General features: G+C 44.8%; 1 protein-coding gene across 1 annotated transcript in view; it reads right to left on the bottom strand.

Moving 5' to 3' along the window:
- Positions 1-23922, bottom strand: part of LOC115079138 (sodium/hydrogen exchanger 10-like) — a 947289-nt gene that overhangs the window by 329179 nt on the left and 594188 nt on the right. The window contains exon 8 of the mRNA XM_029582257.1: positions 9478-9575. Coding sequence (XP_029438117.1) covers positions 9478-9575 — 98 coding nt within the window. The remainder of the gene's footprint in view (positions 1-9477; positions 9576-23922) is intronic.

Here is a 23922-nt window from a genome sequence, read left to right as displayed (position 1 = left end):
TGTAAGGTAGAAAGAGAGAAAAGCCCCCCTAGGAGCGGTTGTCTTTGTTAGTGAAGACCCCGAAGGGAGATGGAAGCAAGAGACCCCTGAGGAGTGGTTGTCTAGAGCTTCTGAGGAGCGAGGCCCTTAGAGTAAAGCAGCATCTAAGCATGCAGCTTAGAACGGTCAGAGTAGCTTAAACATAAGTCTTTGCTAACTCACCTGAGGTTGGTGAGTTGAGCATTTAAATATCTCCAAGGGGGTGGAGGCCTCCTGGGTGTTGGTTGGAGTTTCCCACGCTGGCCCATTTAAGAGAGGGGCTGGCTTCTCTGCAAGCATCTAGAGGGTGAAGGAGGGCGTGGCTTCTGCGGCAGCGGCATTCCAACCGCGGAGGGAGGCCTCCCAACTTCGGCGCAGGTCTCGGAGCTCGACGTTGCGCCCTTGAGCCCAATGTCGGGGCCTCGGAGAGTGGCAGGCCGTGGCCATGAGAGGTAAGCTCAGTTGGCCAAGACCTCCTTGGCCGACCAGCGTAACATAGTGTCAGCATGGTGTTCAAGGCGGAAGAACCCATGCAATTGGGTCAAGGGTGACTGACACCGGAAGAGCGCCTCCGGTGAAGACAGGCCGACTTGTGTCTGATTGTGGAGCCCCAGGCCACCATCTACAGAATTGTCCCATCCGTCCGGGAAACTCCAGGGCCCTAGTTCAGTAGGGGCCCTGAACTTGGGTGCAACTTCTCCGGCCTCCCAACTCTCAGTTCCAGTCACATTAATTTAGGACTCCCGGTCTTTTCCAATTCTTGCTCTGGTAGACTCCAGAGCAGGAGGTAATTTTATCCTCAAAGATCTTGTGCAACTCCTGTGTATTAAAACCCATTTGCTTAACCCTTCCTTGTGTATTGCCTCCATCTATGGACAGCCACTTCATGGGCGTATCTCTTTGACCACTGAGCCTCTCCAATTATGTACAGGGGCCTTACACCTTGAGGAACTCGAGTTACTGGTGTTGGATAAGTCAATCCATCCCATTGTGCTTGGACTTCCTTGGTTACAGAAACATTCCCCCAAATTTAATTGTACTTCACTACAGCTGGTAGAGTGGGGCCCAGCCTGTCACCATTCCTGTCTTCAGAAGGTAATTCCATCTCCGACAATTCATCTGGTAACCACCTCTTCTGGTATCCCATCTCCATATGTTGCCTATGAGGATGTATTATCTAAACAAAATGCTGATCTCATTCCGCCTCTTCGTTGGTTCGACTGTCCAATCGAACCTTCCTGGAACCACGCCTCCTCGCAGATGCACCTATCCTCTGTTGTTACCCAAGACAAGGGCTATGAACGAATATATATGGGAGAATCTGGCAAAAGGGTTTATCCGTCCATCCATGTCACCCGCTGGAGTGGGATTCTTCTTTGTGACCAAGAAGGACGGGTCACTTAGACTGCATTGATTACCGCGCTCTAAATGCTATCACCCATAAGGACAAATATCCCTTGACTTTGATTTCTTAACTATTTGATCGTTTCCAAGATGCTACCATCTTCACGAAGTTGGATTTACATGGGTCATATAACTTGGTGAGAATTCTCCCTGATGACATCTGGAAAACCGCCATTAATACAAGAGACGGCCACTAGGAATACTTGGTGATGCTTTTTGGCCTGTGCAACAAACCAGCTGTATTCCAGCGAATGATGAATTAAATTTTCAGGGATCTGCTATATATCAAGGTCGTGATCTATCTGGACGATATCCTCATATTCTCGAAGGATCTTGATACCCACCGAGCAGATGTACGAATGGTACTACAACGCTTACGAGAAAATCACTTGTTTGCAAAACTGGACAAGTGTTTGAGAGGTTCAGTTACCATTCCTTGGCTACAAAATCTATCCTCAAAAGCTTTTCCATGGACCCAGATAAATTAAGGGCAATCCGGGAATGGCCACAACCAGTGGGACTTAAAGCGCTCCAGCGCTTCTTGGATTTCCTTAATTATTATCGGCACTTTATCCCGCGTTACTCCATACTAGCTGCTCCTCTGTCGTCCCTGACCCAGAAGGGCCAAAATACACGAAATTGCCCGCCTGAGGCCATTACCACTTTTTTTCATTTAAAGGAAGCCTTCGAAAAGGGATCCTGCTTACGTCACCCTGACCCGACTCATCCATTTTTAGTCAAGGTGGACGCTTCTGCCATTGGGGCTGGAGCTGTTCTAAGTCAGGGCACTGCTTCTGGTACCAAAGCTCCATGCTCATTCTTTTCTCGGAAATTTTCATTGGCAGAGCAGAACTACAGTATTGGGGACCGCGAACTGCTCGCCATTAAATTGGCTCTTGAAGAGTGGTGCCCATGGCTTGAGGGCGCACATCATAAATTCACGGTATTCACTGACCACAAAAACTTAGAACATCTAAGTCACGCTGAGCGCCTCAATGTTCATCAAGCTCGATGGGCCTTATTTTTCTCAAGGTTCAATTTCGAGCTCCGCTACCGCCCTGCGGAGAAGAATCTCCAGGCAGACGCCTTATCCCAGTCTTTTGAGCCTGAAGACATCCCTGAAGAGCCAATTCACATCATCGACCCAGCTTGTATTTCCTAGTCTGCTACCCATACAGTTCCTACCGGGAAAACCGTGGTGCCCTGACGACTCCGGAAAAGCGTTCTTTGCTGAGCACACGATTCCAAATTTGCTGGATACCCAGGACATGAGCGAACCATGGCACTGCTCCAGAGGTTTTTCTGGTGGCCTAATTTGGTCTCCGATGCTAAGGCATACGTTGAATCCTGTAATGTGTGTGCACAACAAAAACCCCCGGTCAGGCGACCTTGGGGACTTTTATAACCACTTCCACCACCCGAGGAACCATGGACTCACTTATCTACGGATTTCGTCATGGATCTGCCTCCTTCTAAGGGAAATACCGCAATATGGGTCACCATAGACCATTTCTCAAAATGGTCCATTTTGTACCTCTTCCGGGCCTACCATCTGCACCAGAGCTAGCACGTTTCTTTTTTCATCATATTTTCAGACTGCTTGACCTACCAGTGGATATTGTTTCCGATCGAGGTCCTTAATTCGTTGCCAGATATTGGCGCTCCTTTTGCCGAACGTTTGGTATTAACATCAGCCTCACAATCGCCTATCACCCCCCAAGCCAACGGGCAAGCTGAACGGATGAACCGCTCCCTGAAGGCCTTCCTGCAGGCCTATATCAATGACCAACCAAGACAACTGGTTGGACCTCTTATCCTGGGCAGAGTTTTCCCACAACTCTCACATCGCCACAGCTACTGGACTATCACCATTTCTATAGTCTATGGGCAACAACCTCGACTACCACTACCCATAACTCTCTCCGTGCCATCTCCTGTGGCACAGGCTACTGCGGATACCCTTAAAACATTGTGGAAACAGACGAATCTTCGCCTGCGCCAGACCGCTTCCTGGGCCAAGAAAACTGCTGACAGTCATTGCCATGCAGCTCCTGAATTCCTTCCTGGCCGGAAAGTCTGGTTGAGTACCAAGTATATTAAACTCCAAATTCCTTCACAGAGATTTGCTCCAAGATTCATTGGACCGTTCAAGATTACCTGACACATCAGACCTGTGACTTACCAGCTCCAGTTGTCTCCTTCCTTGGGTATAAATAATACCTTTTCACATTTTCATTGCTTAAGCCGGTAGTGTTGTCTTGGCCTACCCGGAAGGTTCCTGAGCCCACCTGCATTGGTGGAAGAGACCGATACCACGTATAAGGTCCATAAAGTGCTGGACATCCACCGTAGAGGCCGCCGATGGGAGTACCTCCTTTCTTGGGAGGGTTATGGACCTGAGGAATATTCGTGAGAGTCTGCTCACAACATCTTGGACAAGACCCTCCTCTCGAGTTTCCATCGTGGCCCATCCTGGCAAACCCAACCTCCAGGAGGGTGGCATAAAGGGGGGGGTACTGTTACACTTGCCGCTCGCAGCAGCCCCACAGTACGGCCCCTCTCACCTCTCTATGAATGACCATGCCTGCCTTCTCCATGCCTTGACCATTGCTACGTCTGACCACGCCTGCCCTTCTCTGTGCCTTGATCATTGCTACGTCTGAGCATGCCTGCCTTCTCCATGCCTTGACCATTGCTACGAATGACTTCGCCTCATTCTTGAGTCCAGAGTTTCATGTTGCTTGCTACACTTTCTAAGAGCTGCCAGCTTCTATTCAAGCTTGACAGTGATGCCTCTGTCCCTATCCTCGGACTATTAAGGCACCAGCCTTCCTTTGCTCAGGCACCTTCAGTTCTTCCTTGTCCATTGGTGCTTGGGTTCCTGTTCCACGTCTTGTTGAAGATAGGACCACGCCACCTGCTGGCTGCTGTCTCTGGGCTGAATCATCTCCTACTATACTCAACCTTGAGGCTCGCCTAAGTCCTGCTGGCCCCAGCACCCAAAGGCTCAACCTGAGGGGAACGTGGGCTGGTATAGGTGAAGCTCCAGTGGCCTCCAGCTTCAGCCCACTCCACCTGCTGACAGTGGGAACCCGTAGGCCCTCGCCTACGGGTTGCGTCAACCCCACCTCAGCCCAATGATCAACCTCCTATGCAACACTGACAGAATTTATTGATTAAGACTGAAAAGATTCCAATTTCTTGTATTATTTGTACTTTGCCTTACTCATCCTGCATGACTAATGTAAAAACATATTGTACAAAACATTGGCCTGTGGTGGAACTGTAACTATTTTTCTGGATAAACCAATTTTTTCAATTAAGAAAGGTCAGAATTTGAGACAGAGATTGTTTAGTGGTATGTTTCACTTATGGTGATTATGGTGGAGAAAAGATCAAATCCGGTGTGTGGGATGTTCAGTTTGTGATCCAGCGTTTTGATCACAAGAATTTACAGCGTCCATCTATTTTACCTTGCCTTTTTTCTTGTACCTCCAAATGTGTCATATATGCAGTCATATGCTTATGCTTTTATATTTATTTACATTGAACAAACTAAAAGACAAATTAAATAGAGAATTATATTGAAAACAAAAGTAGTATTCAGATAGTTAAAGAAAACACTCCTCTTGTGGCTCACTGGGGTCTCGGCATTGCATTCTGTTGACGATATTAAATTTTTGTGATCAAACAATTATATGTTTCTCACAGATTACGATAATGGGAACAATGCTTTATTTACAGTTGGCAGACATTGGTGCCCTTTGGGCTAAATAGTGACCTAGAATTATCGGCATTCATGTGACTTTATTTATATTGGGTGAAGAAGGGAACAGATTAGATATTCGGTGTGATTTTTTGTGTATTTAACTTTTTATTGGCTGATTTTTTAGATATAAAAATGGCAGTATGCAGAAACGTGTCAATACACCACAGAGGGCAAGTGACATCCGACTGTATGTAGAAAGTGATGTGAATAAAGGGTAGATCGAATACTATTGGCGATAGATCAAGGAAGATCAAATACTAATAGCCGATTTTTTTGTATGTTACTTTTTTTGACTGGTTAACTTTTGTAAATAATGGTGGTGAATGAGAGATATGTAATGCATCGGTGTGCCACAGAGGGTGTTGGTGTTCAGTCATGAAACATGCAGGCATTGGCACGTTACAGAGGATGATGGCTTCTGGTTGTCTGTAGAAGATGGTTGTTTTTTTCTGAAAAGCTGGGAATAAACTGTAAGTAGTTAATTTATAGTTTCTTTGTAATGATTTACGATACGGATTTAAATATATTGAATTTGACCTTGTATTTTGGTAGCTGATGTGAAACCATAGCCCCTGTGAAGTTAGTAATGAGAGATTAAACTCTCTATATATGCTTGAAAGAAGATTTGTGTAATTATTATGTTCTTTGAATTTAATTGTTGCGGTGATGTGTTTGTTTTACAGTGATTTGTTTATTACAATCTATTCTAGGTTATTTGTCCCCCCGAAGAAGCGAAATGAGGGTCACTTGTAGGGGCTCCTACTGGGGGGACATCGGACTTCCAGTGGTGAAGCCTCTTCCGAGACTCTTCCATGCCGCCTCCCGGCTGTGACGCTCGCTGTGGTCTTCCACAGCATACCATCCACTGTCTCAGCCGGCCCAAGGGTCCACGACCATAACAGTTTGCTAGGCCATAGACCCGACGGATCTTGTAGGCTTGAAAGCCATCCCAGGTATTGCCCAGAGGCTGCAACAGCAGCAAACCTGCCTCGATACCTAATGGTGACAGTGCAGGGATTAGCCAATTGCATCAGCGGGAGCCCACGGCTGCCAGTCCCTTGGTACCCGGAGCTGGGACAAATTCCGGACCTACAGCACCCATACAGATTGCCAGTACCTTTGTGGTTTCAGGAGACGCAAAGCTTTGCCGGGGGTTCCTGAACAGTGTTATATTCGATTCAACCTCCTTCCGCTTCAGTTTCCGACAGACCGGGTCAAGACAAGCTTCATTATCTCTCTGATGGATGGGAGACCCCTGGTGTGGGCCTCCAACATCTGGGAGCGCCAGGACTCCCGCCTGGACAACCTGGTGCAGTTCGTCACTGCCTTTAGGCGGGTCTTCGATGAGTCCTCCCACAAACCCACTGCCGCATCAGAACTGCTCCTGCTGCGTCAAGGTAACCGGCCTTTGGCAGAACACGCCGTGGACTTCCAGACTTTTGCTGCCAAGTTGAATTGGGAACTGACAGCTTGCACAGTATCTTTTTGGAAAGTCTCTCCCCAAGACTCCAGGATGAATTGGTGGCCAGAGACCTCCTAGACGACTTGAACGATCTCATGATATAGCGGGCCGCGTAGACCGTTGCTTCTGGGAGAAGAGGTGCTCCTAGGCCTGGTTGGAACCACTCTGTCCCAAAGCGGGGAGTTCTCCGTCTGCCTCTCCGGGGGCCCAAGACACTGAACCCATGCAGGTGGGCCAGGGATCTATCTCCCAAGAAGAAAGAAGGATATGGTCTCTGGGCCTATTCCTGTACTGCGGTGGCAAGGGCCATTTCCTTGCCCGCTGTAGCGAGCATCCGGGAAACGCTGGGACCTAGGGACAGTTGGGAGCCAACCCTAGGTCACATCACCTCTGACTCCCTGTGCATCGTAACGGTGACCTTACTCCTCCCCGATGGGGAGTACGATACGCAAGCCCTGATCAACTCTGGAGCCGGGGGGAACTTCATACTTAAGGACTTAGTTCAGCAACTCCAGATTGGGATTCAACCCCAACAACCCCCTCTCCGTGTGTCTTCTATTCAGGGGGAAACTCCTTCCAGGCACTATCGCTACCTGCACCAAGCCCCTCACGTTATGCACTGGTATTCTGCATCAGCAGGAGATCTCTTTCCTCATTCTAGAGAAGTCCATGCATCCGGTCATCCTGGGGCTACCTTGGCTTCGGAAGCACTCACCTGTAATCTCCTGGGACTCCCTCCAGGTGGCATCCTGGAGGGAGTTCCAGCCAACCGGTTCCTCAGCCACCGATACCTCTCCTGACGACTTCCTTGGCCCTGCCTTCACATGACTGTGCGATCAATTTGCTTCCGGGTACCACGCCACCCCGGGGACGGGTATACCCGTTGTCCCTTCCGGAGATGCAAGCCATATCTGCCTATATCCGGGAGAACTGGACCGAGGATTCATTCGGCCCTCCAAGTTCCTGGCTGGAGCCAGGTTCTTCTTCGTAGCGAAGTAGGATGTGTCCCTCCGACCCTGCATAGATTACCGGGGCTTGAACAGCATCACTGAGGGAGAAAGTTTTTTCTTGGGCCCAATGATTCGCTCACAGCTGGACACCCTGGGAGAGCCCGGACCTTAGAGCTTCTTACTCTATATTACTGGTGGCCTCACATAAGATGAGATGCCCATCTCTACGTTGATTCTTGCCCTACCTGTGCCAGGCAAAGGCGCCTGGGGGCTTCTTCAACCACTACCTATTCCCGTTGAACCATGGATGCATCTTTCCACAGATTTTGTGGTGGATCTCCCCTCGTCCGAGGGGAAGATGGTTATTTGGGGTACCGTAATCGATTTTCCAAGATGGCCCATTTTGTTCCTTTGCCCAAGCCTCCTTCTGCACCGGAGTTGGCGCAACTCTTAATACAACATATGTTTCGCACCCATGGACTCCACATTACCTCAGACAGGGGTCCCACAGTTCACGGCTAGATAACTGGGAAGGCTCTTTGTAAAAAGTTTGGAATTTGTCTGGATTTCACTCTGGCATTCATCTCCAAAGCAATGGACAAGTGGAACGTACCAATCGCTCCTTAAAAACATTCCTTCGAACTTTCGTGGGGGATCAACAAAATGACTGGGTAGCCATTCTACCGTGGGCTGAATTCTCCTACAATAATCACGTCCATTCAAGCCACAGGCGAGTCCCCCTTCCAGCTGGTCTATGGCGTCAACCCAAGTTTACACTATCACTTCCCTTCTCTGTACCCTCTCCTGAGCCCAGTTATCTGCACAACAACTCCACTCTCTTTGGAAATCCATTCAAGCCAAGTTACAACAAACTGCGGCCATTGCAAAAAAGAATGCGGACAAACATCTTCGTCCCGCTCCGGTGATCCATCCCAGCGATAAGGTATGGTTAAGCACGAAGCATGTTCGCCTCCACCCTCCCTTCCATGTGTCTGGCACCCCGGTTTATTGGTCCATTCCGGCTATCTGAGAGAGTGCGCACCGTCTTCTACCGCCTTTGTCTTCCCACTTCGATGAAAATCTATAACGTTTTTCATGTATCATTGCTTAAACCTTTGGTGCTGTCTAGATTCCACCACAAACCACCTGATCCTTATAACATTTTTGCTGAGGAAGACTCCATTTATCAGGTTTGTGATGTTCTTGATTTTTGTTTCCAGCACCGTCGGTGGGAGTATATGTTGTCTTGGGAGGGCTTGCGGCCCTGAAGATAATACTTGGGAGCCTGCATCCAATATCTTGGATAAATCGCTTCTCCATCGCTTCCACCAGGAACATCCAAATACACCAGGGCCCCCGAGGAGGGGGGGGTACTGTTATGATCCCCGGTCATGGGATGCCACAACCGGGCCCCTACCTCTCTTCCAGTCAGCCCCGAAGCAGCACCCGGCGGTCCACCGCTCCCTCCGGGCCGCAACCTGGCCTTTCCGTGGCGGCTTCTCCACGAGGGAGACGCTGCCGAGCTCCTGAATGTCCTGCCGTGATGGCGCTCCATTTTATCTGGCCAACTCTAAATATCAGCATCAGCCAGGTGATTTACACAGTTAGGTTAAGTCTGCCCTGAAACATCCCTATGTTTTCCATTAAATTTTAGCCGGATAATGATTTATCTGGCCAAAAATATCCTAGTGCCCAAAATATTTAAGTCGGCATTTAGCTCTATAACTTACAAGTTATCTGGTTTAAATAGTTTTGAATATGGACCCCTTAGTGTTTTTTCCCCAGCGTCTCAGTTGTAGAACACAGATATGCCGTTAAATGTCAGTTAATTAATTTTATGGCAATTCTAAAGCTGAATAAAATAAAGTTCTTACTTTCCTGCATAATCAATATAGCTTTCTGATGCACTCATTAATGTACGTGTTGCATGTTGGTTGAGCATTCCAGAGCTGTACTGCATCCAGTAACTGGTCTTCAAAACAAAATTATTTGGTTAAACTATTAGAAAGCAACTTACATTAATCAGGTGATTTTCAAACAGCCAAGCATATGGCAAAAAATCTACAACTTTCCTTCCTACCCACAGACTTTTTCCTGCATTTTCAAAGCAGATTAATTGAAATGAATTGAATTGAATTTTAAATTTAAAAACATTTATGTTTTGTCCACTATATATTCCAGGTGAATTACAATTAAACTTGTGCATAAGTCAATTTTGAAAATTTACTATTTTTCCCAAACCATGCACAGATTTACATACAGAAAGTTAGACCCTGCTTGGAGCAAGTTTAACTTTTCTTGTGTAGATGTATGTGTATACTTACAAAAATCAAAAGTATACATTTAAATATTTTCCCCAACCTAACTCTGCTTCCAGAAGTCTACTGTGTGTGTGAGTACAAGTATATACAGAATGATGTTCTGCTGTAGAAGCAGAGTGGTGCAATGGACGTGTGCTGGTCTGTAACCCTGAGGGCAATGGATCAAAACCATCCTCTGTTAGTAAGAAAGTTTATTACCATCTTGGGAAGCTTGCTGGGCAGCCAATACAGTAAAGTCTGTGGGAGAGCAGGCAATCATGGTTAAAAAAAGCTGACGTAGTTCTAAAAAATCAAATAGTGAATGCCTGCTCTCCCGGTGCACACAGGGGCCACTCTCCTGCATGTGCAATTCAGTATTCAAATTAGGCCTGGTGGTTAAAAAAGGACACTAGTGCCTCCTTTTGGACAGGAGCGGCGGCTGTCAGCGGGTTTGACAGCCCGACGCTCAATTTTGCCGGCGTCGGTTTCTCAAACCCACTGACAGCCACGGGTTCAGAAACCAGAACGCCGGAAAAATTGAGCATCTCGGTTTTCAACCCGCGAGCCACGGGCCAACTTCAATTTTTTTTTTTTAAACTTTTTGTAACTTTCGGGACCTCCGTCTTATATAGCCATGATATTAAGTCGGAGGGTACACAGAAAAGCAGTCTTTACTGCTTTTCTGTGCACTTTCTTGGTGCCCAGAGAAATTAGCGCCTATCTTGGGGTAAGCCGCTAATTTCTGAAAAGTAAAATGTGCGGCTTGGCTGCACATTTTCCTTTCTGAATCGCGTGGGATACCTAATAGGGCCATCAACATGCATTTCGACCCGCGTCCAATTGTACTGTATCGGCCGTGTATGTTACTCTATGTGCTTTTTACAATCACAGCCCTCAGCTGATTTTAAGATACAACTTAACGTTCATAAACGTTCATAAAACAAAAAACCTAATTGCACAAGATACAATGGAATGAATAAATAGCCTAGTGGTTAGCGCAGAGGGCTGTGGATTAGGAAAGCCAACTGGATTCATGTGATCCTGAGCAAAGTCACTTCACCCTCCATCTTAAGCTCTCAGGGGCCAGGGAAATGTCTGTAATACCCAAATATAATCCATTTTTGAGTGCCAAAAGGTGGGGCAGAACCCGGAAGTGTTGCCACGCTTCTGGGGTTCTGTCTTGGCTGGCGCTACTGACGTCACTGACGTCGGCAAGCGCACCAAGAGATTTAAATTGCGGAGAGGGAAACCGAGGCGGCCATGTGACCGGCGCTCTACCTACCTGCTGACCTGCCTGAGAACCACCGAAGGCTCCTGTTTGTTTTTACTCCCTCCCTCTCTACCTGCCTCCCTTCCCAGTTTTGCCATTTTTAATACTAACAATATACAAATATGCCTTATCTACTGCCCACCAAGCCTCCTAGAATTAAATATCTCACCACTAATTGAGTTCCTTACCACACACCCTAAACATCTCTAAACCAACCATAGTGCTAGGAGATTTTAATCTTCACATGGACGCCCACCCATTATCAAACGGATGCCAAACACTAACAGACGCTATGACAGCATTAGGTTTCTCACTAATAACAAATAAATCAACACAGAAAGCCGGACACTCACTGGATCTCACCTTCATCAACCACAACTGTTTAGAACACTGTAAAACTGACTACACACAAATTCCCTGGTCAGACCACTTCTTTATTCATTCCAACGTAAAATTCCTTAAACCTCAAATCAAACAAAATCATAAGCCCATAGAATTTAAATATCGACCACCTTTTAATATGGAAAACCTAAATGACAAAATAGAGGAAAAACTAATATTGACTACAACAACTACAGTTCTGCCACAGAAACATGGTTAGACACAACAAAAAAAATAGCTGATGAAATAAACCCTATCAAATCAATACGGAAAAGAGAAGCAGTACAAAATAACCCCTGGCATAATGAAAAGTAAAAGTTGCAAAAACGACTCTCAGATCTTTGGAAAAAAGATTTGAGAAAACACAAAACAACTGATACCCTTACCAAAATCAGAAAACATAGAGCTTTTTACAAACAACTAATTCTCAATGTTAAGAAAGAATACTTCAGCAATAAAATAGAAAAGTTTGCTAACAATCCAAGAACCGTATTCTCAATAGTATGAAACCAAACAATGGCAAACAAGAATCACCTCAAAATCTACCAGAATCAAAATGTAACGAAATCGCCAAATTTTTCAGTGACAAAATTACTAACTTAAGAAACCAAACTTCCAAACACTGCCAACCAAGAAATTAAAATGCAAAAAAGAGATGTCAAACAATGGTCATCATTTACAGGTCAATACAGTAAAGTGCAGCCATGGTTACCCTGCTCCTAACCCGCTTTTCTACTCACTTTTCGGCCCGCGTTAGTCCAACCCGCGATACACTATCCCCTTTAACCCATTCTTACCGCCTCTCTAAATCACCGGGTAACCCCTTCCACCCGCGGCATGTATATTAGATGTAAGAACATAAGAACATAAGAAATTGCCATGCTGGGTCAGACCAAGGGTCCATCAAGCCCAGCATCCTGTTTCCAACAGAGGCCAAAACCAGGCCACAAGAACCTGGCAATTACCCAAACACTAAGAAGAACACATGCTACTGATGCAATTAATAGCAGTGGCTATTCCCTAAGTATAATTGATTAATAGCCATTAATGGACTTCTCCTCCAAGAACTTATCCAAAACTTTTTTGAACCCAGCTACACTAACTGCACTAACCACCTCCTCTGGCAACAAATTCCAGAGCTTTATTGTGCGTTGAGTGAAAAAGAATTTTCTCCGATTAGTCTTAAATGTGTTACTTGCTAACTTCATGGAATGCCCCCTAGTCCTTCTATTATTCGAAAGTGAAAAGAACCGAGTCACATCTACTCGTTCAAGACCTCTCATGATCTTAAAGACCTCTATCATATCCCCCCTCAGCCGTCTCTTCTCCAAGCTAAAGAGCCCTAACCTCTTCAGCCTTTCCTCATAGGGGAGCTGTTCCATCCCCTTTATCATTTTGGTTGCCCTTCTCTGTACCTTCTCCATCACAACTATATCTTTTTGAGATGCGGCGACCAGAATTGTACACAGTATTCAAGGTGCAGTCTCCACCATGGAGCGATACAGAGGCATTATGACATTTTCCGTTCTATTAACCATTCCCTTCCTAATAATTCCTAACATTCTATTTGCTTTTTTTTTGACTGCTGCAGCACACTGAGCAGACAATTTTAAAGTATTATCCACTATGATGCCTAGATCTTTTTTCCTGGGTGGTAGCTCCTAATATGGTACCTAACATTGTGTAATTACAGCAAGGGTTATTTTTCCCTATATGCAACATCTTGCACTTGTCCACATTAAATTTCATCTGCCATTTGGATACCCAATCTTCTAGTCTTGCAAGGTCCTCCTGTAATGTATCACAATCCGCTTGTGATTTAACTACTCTGAATAATTTTGTATCATCTGCAAATTGATAACCTCAATCATATTCCTTTCCAGATCATTTATATATATATTGAAAAGCACTGGTCAAGTACAGATCCCTGAGGCACTCCACTGTTTACCCTTTTCCACTGAGAAAATTGACCATTTAATCCCACTCCACTGTTTCCTGTCTTTTAACCAGTTTGTAATCCCTGAAAGGACATCGCCTCCTATCCCATGACTTTTTAGTTTTCTTAGAAGGCCTCTCATGAGGGACTTTATCAAACGCCATCTGAAAATCCAAATACACTACATATTCACCTTTATCCACATGTTTATTAACCCCTTCAAAAAAGTGAAGCAGATTTGTTAGGCAAGACTTCCCTTGGGTAAATCCGAATGACTGTGTCCCATTAAATCATGTCTTTCTATATGCTCTACGATTTTGATCTTGAGAATAGTTTCCACTATTTTTCCCGGCACTGAAGTCAGGCTCACTGGTCTATAGTTACCCGGATCGCCCCTGGAGCCTTTTTTAAATATTGGGGTTACATTGGCACCCTCCAGTCTTCAGGTACAATGGATGATTTTAATGATAGGTTACAAATTTAACTAATAGATCAGAAATTTCATTTTTGAGTTCCTTCAGAACCCTAGGATGCATTCCATCTGGTCCAGGTGATTTGCTACTCTTTAGTTTGTCAATCTGGCCTACATCTTCCAGGTTCACAGTGATTTCATTCAGTTTGTCTGAGTCATCACCCCTGAAAATGATCGAATTAGCTAATTCCCTCCCTACAGTAACGCGCACCATGACTATCGCTTTTTTAACCTGCCGTTTTGCCGCGCGTTTAACCTGCTAACTTACCGCCTACCTTTACCCCTGCGATAGAGGCAGGGGTAAGGGTAGGCGGAAAACTTTCCCCCAGCCCCCGCTCACCTGCCCTGGCCGCGTCCATGGGTGCTGGTCTCCGGGGCAGCCCCAGTCCTCTCCCCTCCTCCCGAAGCAACGAAAGCGGAAAAAATCTAAAAAGCGAAAAAAAAAGTAGCAACGAAGTGGACGGTTCTCCTACGCTCTGGATTGCCAGTCCTCTCTCCCCTCCTCCGAAGCAAGGCGCGTAAATCAGCCTTGCTTCGGGAGGAGGGGAGAGAGGTCTGGCAGTGTAAAGCAACGAAGCGACTTACTCTTCTTGCAGCCCCCCTCCGGAGACGGACATCGGCAGAGACGGACCGCGACTCCCCTGCCTCCCGGAGCTGCCGGCGAAGATGGATGCCTGCACGGGCGAAGCGACCCTTGTGCATGCAATTGGGCCGCTCAAGGCATGATGTCCACGACGTTTGGTGTCACAGCATGTGACGTCACGTCTTGAGCGGCCCCAATTGCATGCACAGGGGCCGCTTTCGCCCGTGCAGGCATCCATCTTCGCCGGCAGCTCCAGGAGGCAGGGGAGCCGCGGTCCGTCTCCGCCGATGTCCGTCTCCGGAGGGGGGCTGCAAGAAGAGTAAGTTCTCTCATTGCTTTACACTGCCAGTCCTCTCTCCCCTCCTCCCGAAGCAAGGCTGCTTTACGCGCCTTTGCTTCGGGAGAAGGGGAGAGAGGGACTGGCAATCCCGAGCGTAGGAGAACCATCTACTTCCTGGTACCTGTCATTTCAAATGTCATTTAAAATGTCATTTGAAATGACATTTGAAATGACAGATACCAGCGAGTCCGTGAAGCGTTAGGCCAGCGCACCCAGGATACTGTATAGCGCTCTATACAGTAAAATGGTGTTGCACGGGCCTAACGCTTCACGGACACTCTTGGACACAGCTTGCATTTGCAAGCTATTTAAATACAGTATCGAGCGGTAGGTAAGCCAGACTGTGCGTGCGGCAACCGCGGGTGCGCCCGGCACTAATGCAGCTCTTCCTACCGCTCCTTACTGTATCAGCCTCTTACTGAGATATCCGAGATGGAGATGGAACACATGCTAAAAAACATTATACCCAGCCCCACACAAAATCGACTCAATACCAACATTTGAACTTAAGAAATCAGCTAACACAGTCTCCCATATATTAGCTAAGATCATAAACCTATCCCTAGAAGAAGGATCTATGCTAGATATACTGAAAGGAGCAATTATAAACCAATCTTAAAGAAAAAAAACAGTGACCCCCTGATCCTGAACAACTACCACCCAGTATCAAATCTTCCCTTAGTAGCTAAACTAATGGAAAAACCAGTACAGAAACAGCTGGCTGAACACCTAGATAACAATAATATACTGTATCCATCTCAACACGGATTTCGAAAGCACTACAGCACTGAGACACTACTTCTCTCGCTACAGATAACATTCTCAGAGGTTTTGATAGCGGTTAAACACTACATTCTAATAATGCTAGACTTATCAGCAGCCTTCGACACAGTGAACCATAAATTACTACTAAATAGACTAGAAGAAATCGGATAACATGGCAAAACAATAAACTGGCTCAGTTCATATCTAAATAATAGGTTTTTCCAAGTTCAGGTCAACAACACATTATCAGAAAAAAATCAATCTCAAAACAGGAGTACTGCAACCCTCTTTAACATATACATGCTGGCCCTTATGCCACCTGCTTGCAGGACTAGGAATTCATACATTACATTTATGCAGACGATATTCAACTAATTCTACCCATAGAAGACCCATTAGAGAAAACGTTTAAACCTAGCTAACATGTACCTAGACATTATAAGACAACTACTAACCAAATGGAACTTGTAAATAATATTGATAAAACAGAATTTCTACACTTAGGGGTAGATTTTTTAAAAACAGCGCGATCGCGTACTTTTGTTTGCGCAGCAGGCGCAAACAAAAGTACGCTGGATTTTATAAGATACGCACATAGCTGCGCGTATCCTCTAAAATCCTGGATCGGCGCGCGCAAGGCTGCCGATTTTGGTCAGCCGGCGCGCGCCGAGCCGCGCAGCCTGCCTCCGTTCCCTCCGAGGCCGCTCCGAAATCGGAGCGGCCTCGGAGGGAACTCTATTTCGCCCTCCCCTCACCTTCCCCTCCCTTCTTCTACCTAACCCACCCCCCCGGCCCTATCTAAAACCCCCCTTACCTTTGTCCGTAGATTTACGCCTGCGAGAAGCAGATGTAAATCTACGCGCGCAAGCGGAATGCTGGCGCGCCGTCTTCTGACCCGGGGGCTGGTCCGGAGGCCTGGACCACACCCCTGGGTCAGCACCACGCCCCCGGTCCCGCCCCCGAAACACCGCGCCCTGCCCCCGAAACGCCGCGTCATCCGGTCCCGCCCCCAACATGCCCCCGACACGCCCCCTTCGAAAAACCCCGGGACCTACATATGTCCCGGGGCTCTGCGCGTGCCGGCAGCCTATGGAAAATAGGTGCGCTGGCGAGCAGGGCTTTTAAAATCCGCCCGTTAGAATGGAAAAATACTGAAATCAGTCAAACTTCAATAATCCTCAAAGACAACCAGAAAATTGAACTAGCTGAAAAAGTGCATAACCTTGGAATAATAATGAACCCTGAAATCAGTCTAAAACAGCACATATCACTAAAAATAAAGGAAGGCTATGCAAAACTCATGATACTCAGAAAACTAAAACCTCTACTAACACTAACTGATTTCCGAACAGTTCTACAGGCACTAGTTTTCTCCAGCATGGACTACTGTAATGCCCTTCTACTAGGACTCCCGAATACAACATTAAGACCACTTCAAATACTTCAAAACACAGCAGCTAGAATACTAACCGGAAAAAGGAAGAGGGACCATATAACTGAAACCCTGGTGGAATTACATTGGTTACCTATTAAACACAGAATTAAATACAAAACCCTATGTACCATACATAAACTAATACATGATGAAAAATCGGACTGGCTAAACACAGCAAACCTTTGATCAGCAAACAAAGCACTCTTAGCCATTCCTTCAGTAAAAACGGCAAGACTAACCCAAGTGAGAGAAAGGGCCTTATCATTAGCAGGCCCCACACTTTGGAACACAATGCCTACAGAGATCAGATTACAAACAGATCTCAAAACATTTAAGAAAAGTTTGAAAACATGGCTTTTTAACAAGCATTTATAAAGAGACGGGAAAATAGAAACATTCAGAATAGGCAGAAGAGCACCGACGCACAGCATGTAGGAATGTGCAGTAGAGTGGTCTTTGAACTCTGCATCACTATAAACATAATTGTAACACTATGAATAATGAATTTCACCCATGAACTGTACCTTACTGGTACACTCGGTCATGATCTACTTCACTAAACATTTGTTTGTCTTTAATGATATATTGTAACTGAACCTTTGATGGTACCTGTTAGAATGTACTATAGTACACTTTTATCTACATTAATTTATGTGCCAACATGTAAATCATTGCGATGGTAGATAACTTAGCGACGGTATAGAAAAGATTTTAAATAAATAAATAAAATAAATAATAAACTTGGAACCTATATGGTTTTAGTCTATTATAACAAGTTGGGTGCAGGCTTGGCTATCAGAAAGCCATGATTAAACTGAATTACAAATATAAAACACTTCCCATACTGAAACAACACCCTCACAGTAACAACTCTACTTATGAAAAGGCAAAGCTGCAAATAAAATACCAGATCATAAACATCAATCATCTCCTATTAGAATAACAGAACAAGCCAGGTTGCTATATATTCCTATACAGAAACAATAAGACGGTAACTTTCAAACCAGTATGTGGGCACACTTTGGCATGTGCGTTGGCGCGCACCCAGATTACTCAGCTATTTTATAACTTGCCTGCACATAGATGTACAGGTTATAAATAGCCTGGCTGTATGCACATATGTACTCAACTTTAAATAGGTATGCGCCTATGCATGCAAAGGAGAAATTAATACTTACCTGATAATTTCCTTCCTCTAATGAGGGTAGTTCCATCCCCACCAGTGGGTATTATACACCTCTGCCAGCAGTGGAGATGGAGCAAAAGCTGACATCATGGCTGGTTAGTCCTACTCCAAACATTCATCCTGCCAGTATTTTCTGGAAAAGCCAAACTGTAGGCAAACTGATTATACTCAAACATGATCAAGCTCCATCACTGAGCTCAGACAAAAGAAGAGTAACATACACACTAAATTCAAGGGGCTACTAAAAAGTCATTTACCAGTTCATCAAAGAGCTGGAATCATACTCTGGAATGTTTGCCCCTGGAAAGGCCACCAAAATTCACCATTGGCAGCCTAGGGCAGGTATGGGATTGACCTGCCCTCATTAGAGGAAAGGAAATTATCAGTTAAGTAGTAATGTAGTAATTTCTCCTTCATCTGTATTCTGGCATGTCAATCCCCACCAGTGAGATGTACCAAAGCTAATCCTGAAAAGGGTGGGAGGCGGCCAGCGGCCCAGTCAAAACCAGTCACAGAAATGTGGCGTCCTCCCTAGCCCAAACATCCAAGCAGTAATTCTTGGAAAAGGTGTGCAAAGATGACCATGTTGCCACTCGACAAATCTCAGCAGGCAACAACAAAGTTCTGCCAATGATACCTCCTGAGCCCTCGTGGAGTGCAGTCTAATCTGTTTCAGCAAAGCAAAATCAGCAACCACATAGGTTGCTGTAATGACTTCCTTAACACAATGTGCTATCATTGTTGGTGTCGCTGATGCTCTCTGTTTACCTCACCATGGAGCACAAACAAGCAATCAGACTTCTGATCAGATTTAGTCATCTCCAAGTACTGCAGCAAATGACGATTGATGTCTAAGAAACGCAAAAGACAATACTCACTTTCATTTCTGTCCATATACAAGGAAGGCAGAGAAATGGACTGATTCAAATGAAACTCTGAAACCACTTTTGGCAAAAAGAGGGCATGGTCCGAACCTGTACCATTCCAGGAGTCATATGTAGAAAAGACTCCCAGCAAGAAAGAACTTGCAGTTCAGAGACCCAACATGCTGAACGGATTGCTACCAGGAAAACTGTTTTTAAGGTAAGGAGTCACAAGGAAAGAGCATGCAGCGGTCAAAAGGTCAGACCTACCAAAAACTCTAGGACTAACATCAGGTACCACAGAGGGACCGGAAGCCATAAAGTTGGGGCAAAGATTTTCAACTCCCTTCATGAAATGGGACATATCAAAAGATCTAAAAACATGGATGTTCACCAAAGCATACCAACTCACCCAATGAATAAAACAATGCCAAAAATGAAACTCAACACAAGTATGTATTATAACAAAGAATTGATACGTGAAAAAACTGAACAGCAACTAACTTGTATATGATATCCCTATGTTAACAATCTTTTAAATCTTTTTGAAAACCTTGTTATCCTCCTTAACCTTCGTATTTTTGTAAACCGTTATGATGGTGAAACCGAATGATGGTATATAAAACTCGATAAATAAATATATAAATACATAAATAAATAAATATCGGGATGAGAAGGCAAAGGCCTTCCATTGATTCTCCCCCTATAACAAACAAAAGCTGCAACTTGAACTTTCAAGGTGTTAAGGGCCAAGTTTCTATGCAAGCCATCCTGCAAGAATTCCAAAATTAAAGGAATATCCATCTTGAGAGCTTGAGAACCTTGGTCAGAACACCAGGCCTCAAAACTCTCCAAACTGTAATATAGGATAGAGAAGTAGAAAAGTTCCTGGTCTGAAGAAAGTTGGAAATCACAGCAGGTGAATAACCATGCTTCAACAACCGAGCCCTTTCAATGGCCAAACTATAAGACAAAATCGATCCAGATCCTTGTGTAGAATGGGCCCCTGCTGCAACAGATCCTTCTGAGATGGTGGCCTGAGGGGATCGCCCACCAATAGTCTCTGGAGATTGGCATACCACAGCCTCCAAGCCCAATCCAAAGCCAGTAAAAAAACAGTGTTGGTTTGACTTGCAGTCTTCCTGATGATCTTGCCTATTAGAGGCCAGGGCAGACACGCATACAGCAGGGTGCCATGTGGACAATCCTGAATGAGAGTGTCAGTGCCCAGTGCATTCGAGTCTCATCTGTGACTGAAAAAGTGTGGAAACTTCGCATTGTTGAAGGTCGCCAACAGGTCCAGGTCCGGTAGGCCTCAGTGGTTCACAAGGAGCTGAAACGCTTTGTCTGCCAGCTCTCATTCTCCTGGGTCCAAGTTTCGCCTGCCGAGGAAGTCGGCTCTAATATTGTTCTTTCCAGCAATGTGAGAAATAGATATGCCTAGAAGATGCTGTTCTGCCCACACCATCAGCGCATCCATCTCCTTCGACATCTGTTGACTCTTGGTTCCACCTTGATGATTAATGTAAGCCACCATCATTGCATTGTCGGACATTATCCAGACTGCCCAAGTCTCTAGATGCTCGGTGAACCACAAGCACCAAACCGAACTGCCCTTGTTTCCAATCTGTTGATGTTCCACTGCCAATCCTCTGCATTCCAGCGATCTTACACCATCAACTCCTGACCGTGAGCCCTCCAGCCCAGAAGGCTCACATCTGTCATGGGTACCAACCAATATAGCCTCTCCAGGGAAATTCCCTTCATGAGATGATCCACCTGTAACCACCAGTTCAACTAATACCTCACCTCAAATGGTAGGAGCAGCCTCACTGCATAATTGTGTGACTGCAGGTTCCATCAGGAAAGCAATATGTGTTGAAGAGGTCGCTTATGTGCCCTTGCCCAGGGAACTACTTGCAATACAGTACCATCAACCTCAGGACCTGCAGATAAGACTACATAGTTGGGCAAACAATGTTCATCGAGGCTCAAACTTGAACCATCAACCTTTGGATTCCAGTCTACAGCAGAAATACTCTGCCCTGCCTTGTATTTAAGTGACCCCTGAGATACTCCAGAGACTGAGACAGATGCAAGTTGCTTTTGGCCATAAGCACTACCCAGCCTAGGTTCTGTAACAACACCACCACTTTGCATGAAGTGCAAAGACTCTCTTCCACGTTCTTGGCCTGAATCAACCAGTCATCCAGATAGAACATAAGAACATAAGAAAGAACATAAGAAAATGCCATACTGGGTCAGACCAAGGGTCCATCAAGCCCAGCATCCTGTTTCCAACAGTGGCCAATCCAGGCCATAAGAACCTGGCAAGTACCCAAAAACTAAGTCTATTCCATGTTACCATTGCTAATGGCAGTGGCTATTCTCTAAGCGAACTTAATAGCAGGTAATGGACTTCTCCAAGAACTTATCCAATCCTTTTTTAAACACAGCTATACTAATTGCACTAACCACATCCTCTGGCAACAAATTCCAGAGTTTAATTGTGCGTTGAGTAAAAAAGAACTTTCTCCGATTAGTTTTAAATGTGCCCCATGTTAACTTCATGGAGTGCCCCCTAGTCTTTCTACTATCTAAAAGAGTAAATAACCGATTCACATCTACCCGTTCTAGACCTCTCATGATTTTAAACATGTCTATCATATCCCCCCTCAGTCGTCTCTTCTCCAAGCTGAAAAGTCCTAACCTCTTTAGTCTTTCCTCATAGGGGAGTTGTTCCATTCCCCTTATCATTTTGGTAGCCCTTCTCTGTACCTTCTCCATCGCAATTATATCTTTTTTGAGACGCGGCGGTATTCAAGGTGCGGTCTCACCATGGAGCGATACAGAGGTATTATGACATTTTCCGTTTTATTCACCATTCCCTTTCTAATAATTCCCAACATTCTGTTTGCTTTTTTGACTGCCGCAGCACTCTGAACCAACGATTTCAATGTGTTATCCACTATGACGCCCAGATCTCTTTCTTGGGTTGTAGCACCTAATATGGAACCCAACATTGTGTAATTATAGCATGGGTTATTTTTCCCTATATGCATCACCTTGCACTTATCCACATTAAAATTCATCTGCCATTTGGATGCCCAATTTTCCAGTCTCACAAGGTCTTCCTGCAATTTATCACAATCTGCTTGTGTTTTAACTACTCTGAGCAATTTTGTGTCATCTGCAAATTTGATTATCTCACTCGTCGTATTTCTTTCCAGATCATTTATAAATATATTGAAAAGTAAGGGTCCCAATACAGATCCCTGAGGCACTCCACTGTCCACTCCCTTCCACTGAGAAAATTGTCCATTTAATCCTATTCTCTGTTTCCTCTCTTTTAGCCAGTTTGCAATCCACAAAAGGATATCACCACCTATCCCATGACTTTTTACTTTTCCTAGAAGCCTCTCATGAGGAACTTTGTCAAACGCCTTCTGAAAATCCAAGTATACTGTATCTACCGGTTCACCTTTATCCACATGTTTATTAACTCCTTCAAAAAAGTGAAGCAGATTTGTGAGGCAAGACGTGCCCGGGGTAAAGCCATGCTGACTTTGTTCCATTAAACCATGTCTTTCTATATGTTCTGTGATTTTGATGTTTAGAACACTTTCCACTATTTTTCCTGGCACTGAAGTCAGGCTAACCGGTCTGTAGTTTCCCGGATCGCCCCTGGAGCCCTTTTTAAATATTGGGGTTACATTTGCTATCCTCCAGTCTTCAGGTACAATGGATGATTTTAATGATAAGGGGGTTAGGGGTTAGGGGGATAGGGGTTAACTATAATGCCGTCTTTGTGTAGGGGTGCTGCTACCACTACCATAACCTAGGAAAAGGTCCTGGATACTGTAGCCAGCCCAAATGGAAAGGCCTGAAACTGGTAATGATGATTCAGAATGGCAAACCAAAGAAACTACTGATGTTCCTGATAAATGGGAATATGCAGATATGCCTCCATCAGATTCAGCAACGTGAGGTATTTCCCTACTTGTACTGCTCTTATCAAACACATTAAACCTACCCAATACGTTGAATTTATTGCAGTGGATTATAACTACTTTTAATATTCAAAATACATTTTTTTTAAAGTGAATGGTGGTAGTTTCATATAAATACAATTTATAGGTACCTTCCCGGTTACCCAATGGTAAGATTGATATAATCACCAACATATCACCAACCACCTTATTATTTGTACATAGCAGTGCCACCAACAATAAATATTTTTGTGAAAATGTATTATTTTTTTATGTGTAAATGTTTTCATTAAATCTTAAAATAACAAACATCACCAGATGTACTAAATAATTTGATGCTGTTACTATCGTAATTCCATATTGAAAACTTAAAGACCGTAAGTAAGTATGTAATATACTGTTGGTATCAGTCTAGTTGTACTTAGTGTTTTGAACGGTCCCCAATAATAATCAGTGTTTGAAATTCCCAGTTTTACTTATACTCAATGCTTTACCATTTCAAATTCCTAGTTTGTATTTAGCTGCTGCTTGATGTTACCCAACATGGCCAAGTTTTAGATAAAATCCTTCTTCAGGGGCGTGCAGTGTGCATCCAAAAATAACTGTTTTAAAATCAAATATTTAAGTCATCCTTAACAGTGTTCTTCCATCTCCTTAGAGCTGTCCATCATGGCAGACATCTTACTGATCAAACCTTCACTTTTATATACACTACCATGTGATTTTAAATCAGCCAATAGGCTACTTACTTAAACTTAAACTCCGGAGGAAGTGGTGAAGACCCAAAACTGTGAAGGAT

Source organism: Rhinatrema bivittatum, chromosome 17 (assembly GCF_901001135.1).
Source record: "Rhinatrema bivittatum chromosome 17, aRhiBiv1.1, whole genome shotgun sequence".
Lineage (NCBI taxonomy): Eukaryota > Metazoa > Chordata > Amphibia > Gymnophiona > Rhinatrematidae > Rhinatrema > Rhinatrema bivittatum.
The sequence above is the reverse complement of the archived record's forward strand: the minus strand, read 5'-3'. Positions and strand labels throughout refer to the sequence as shown.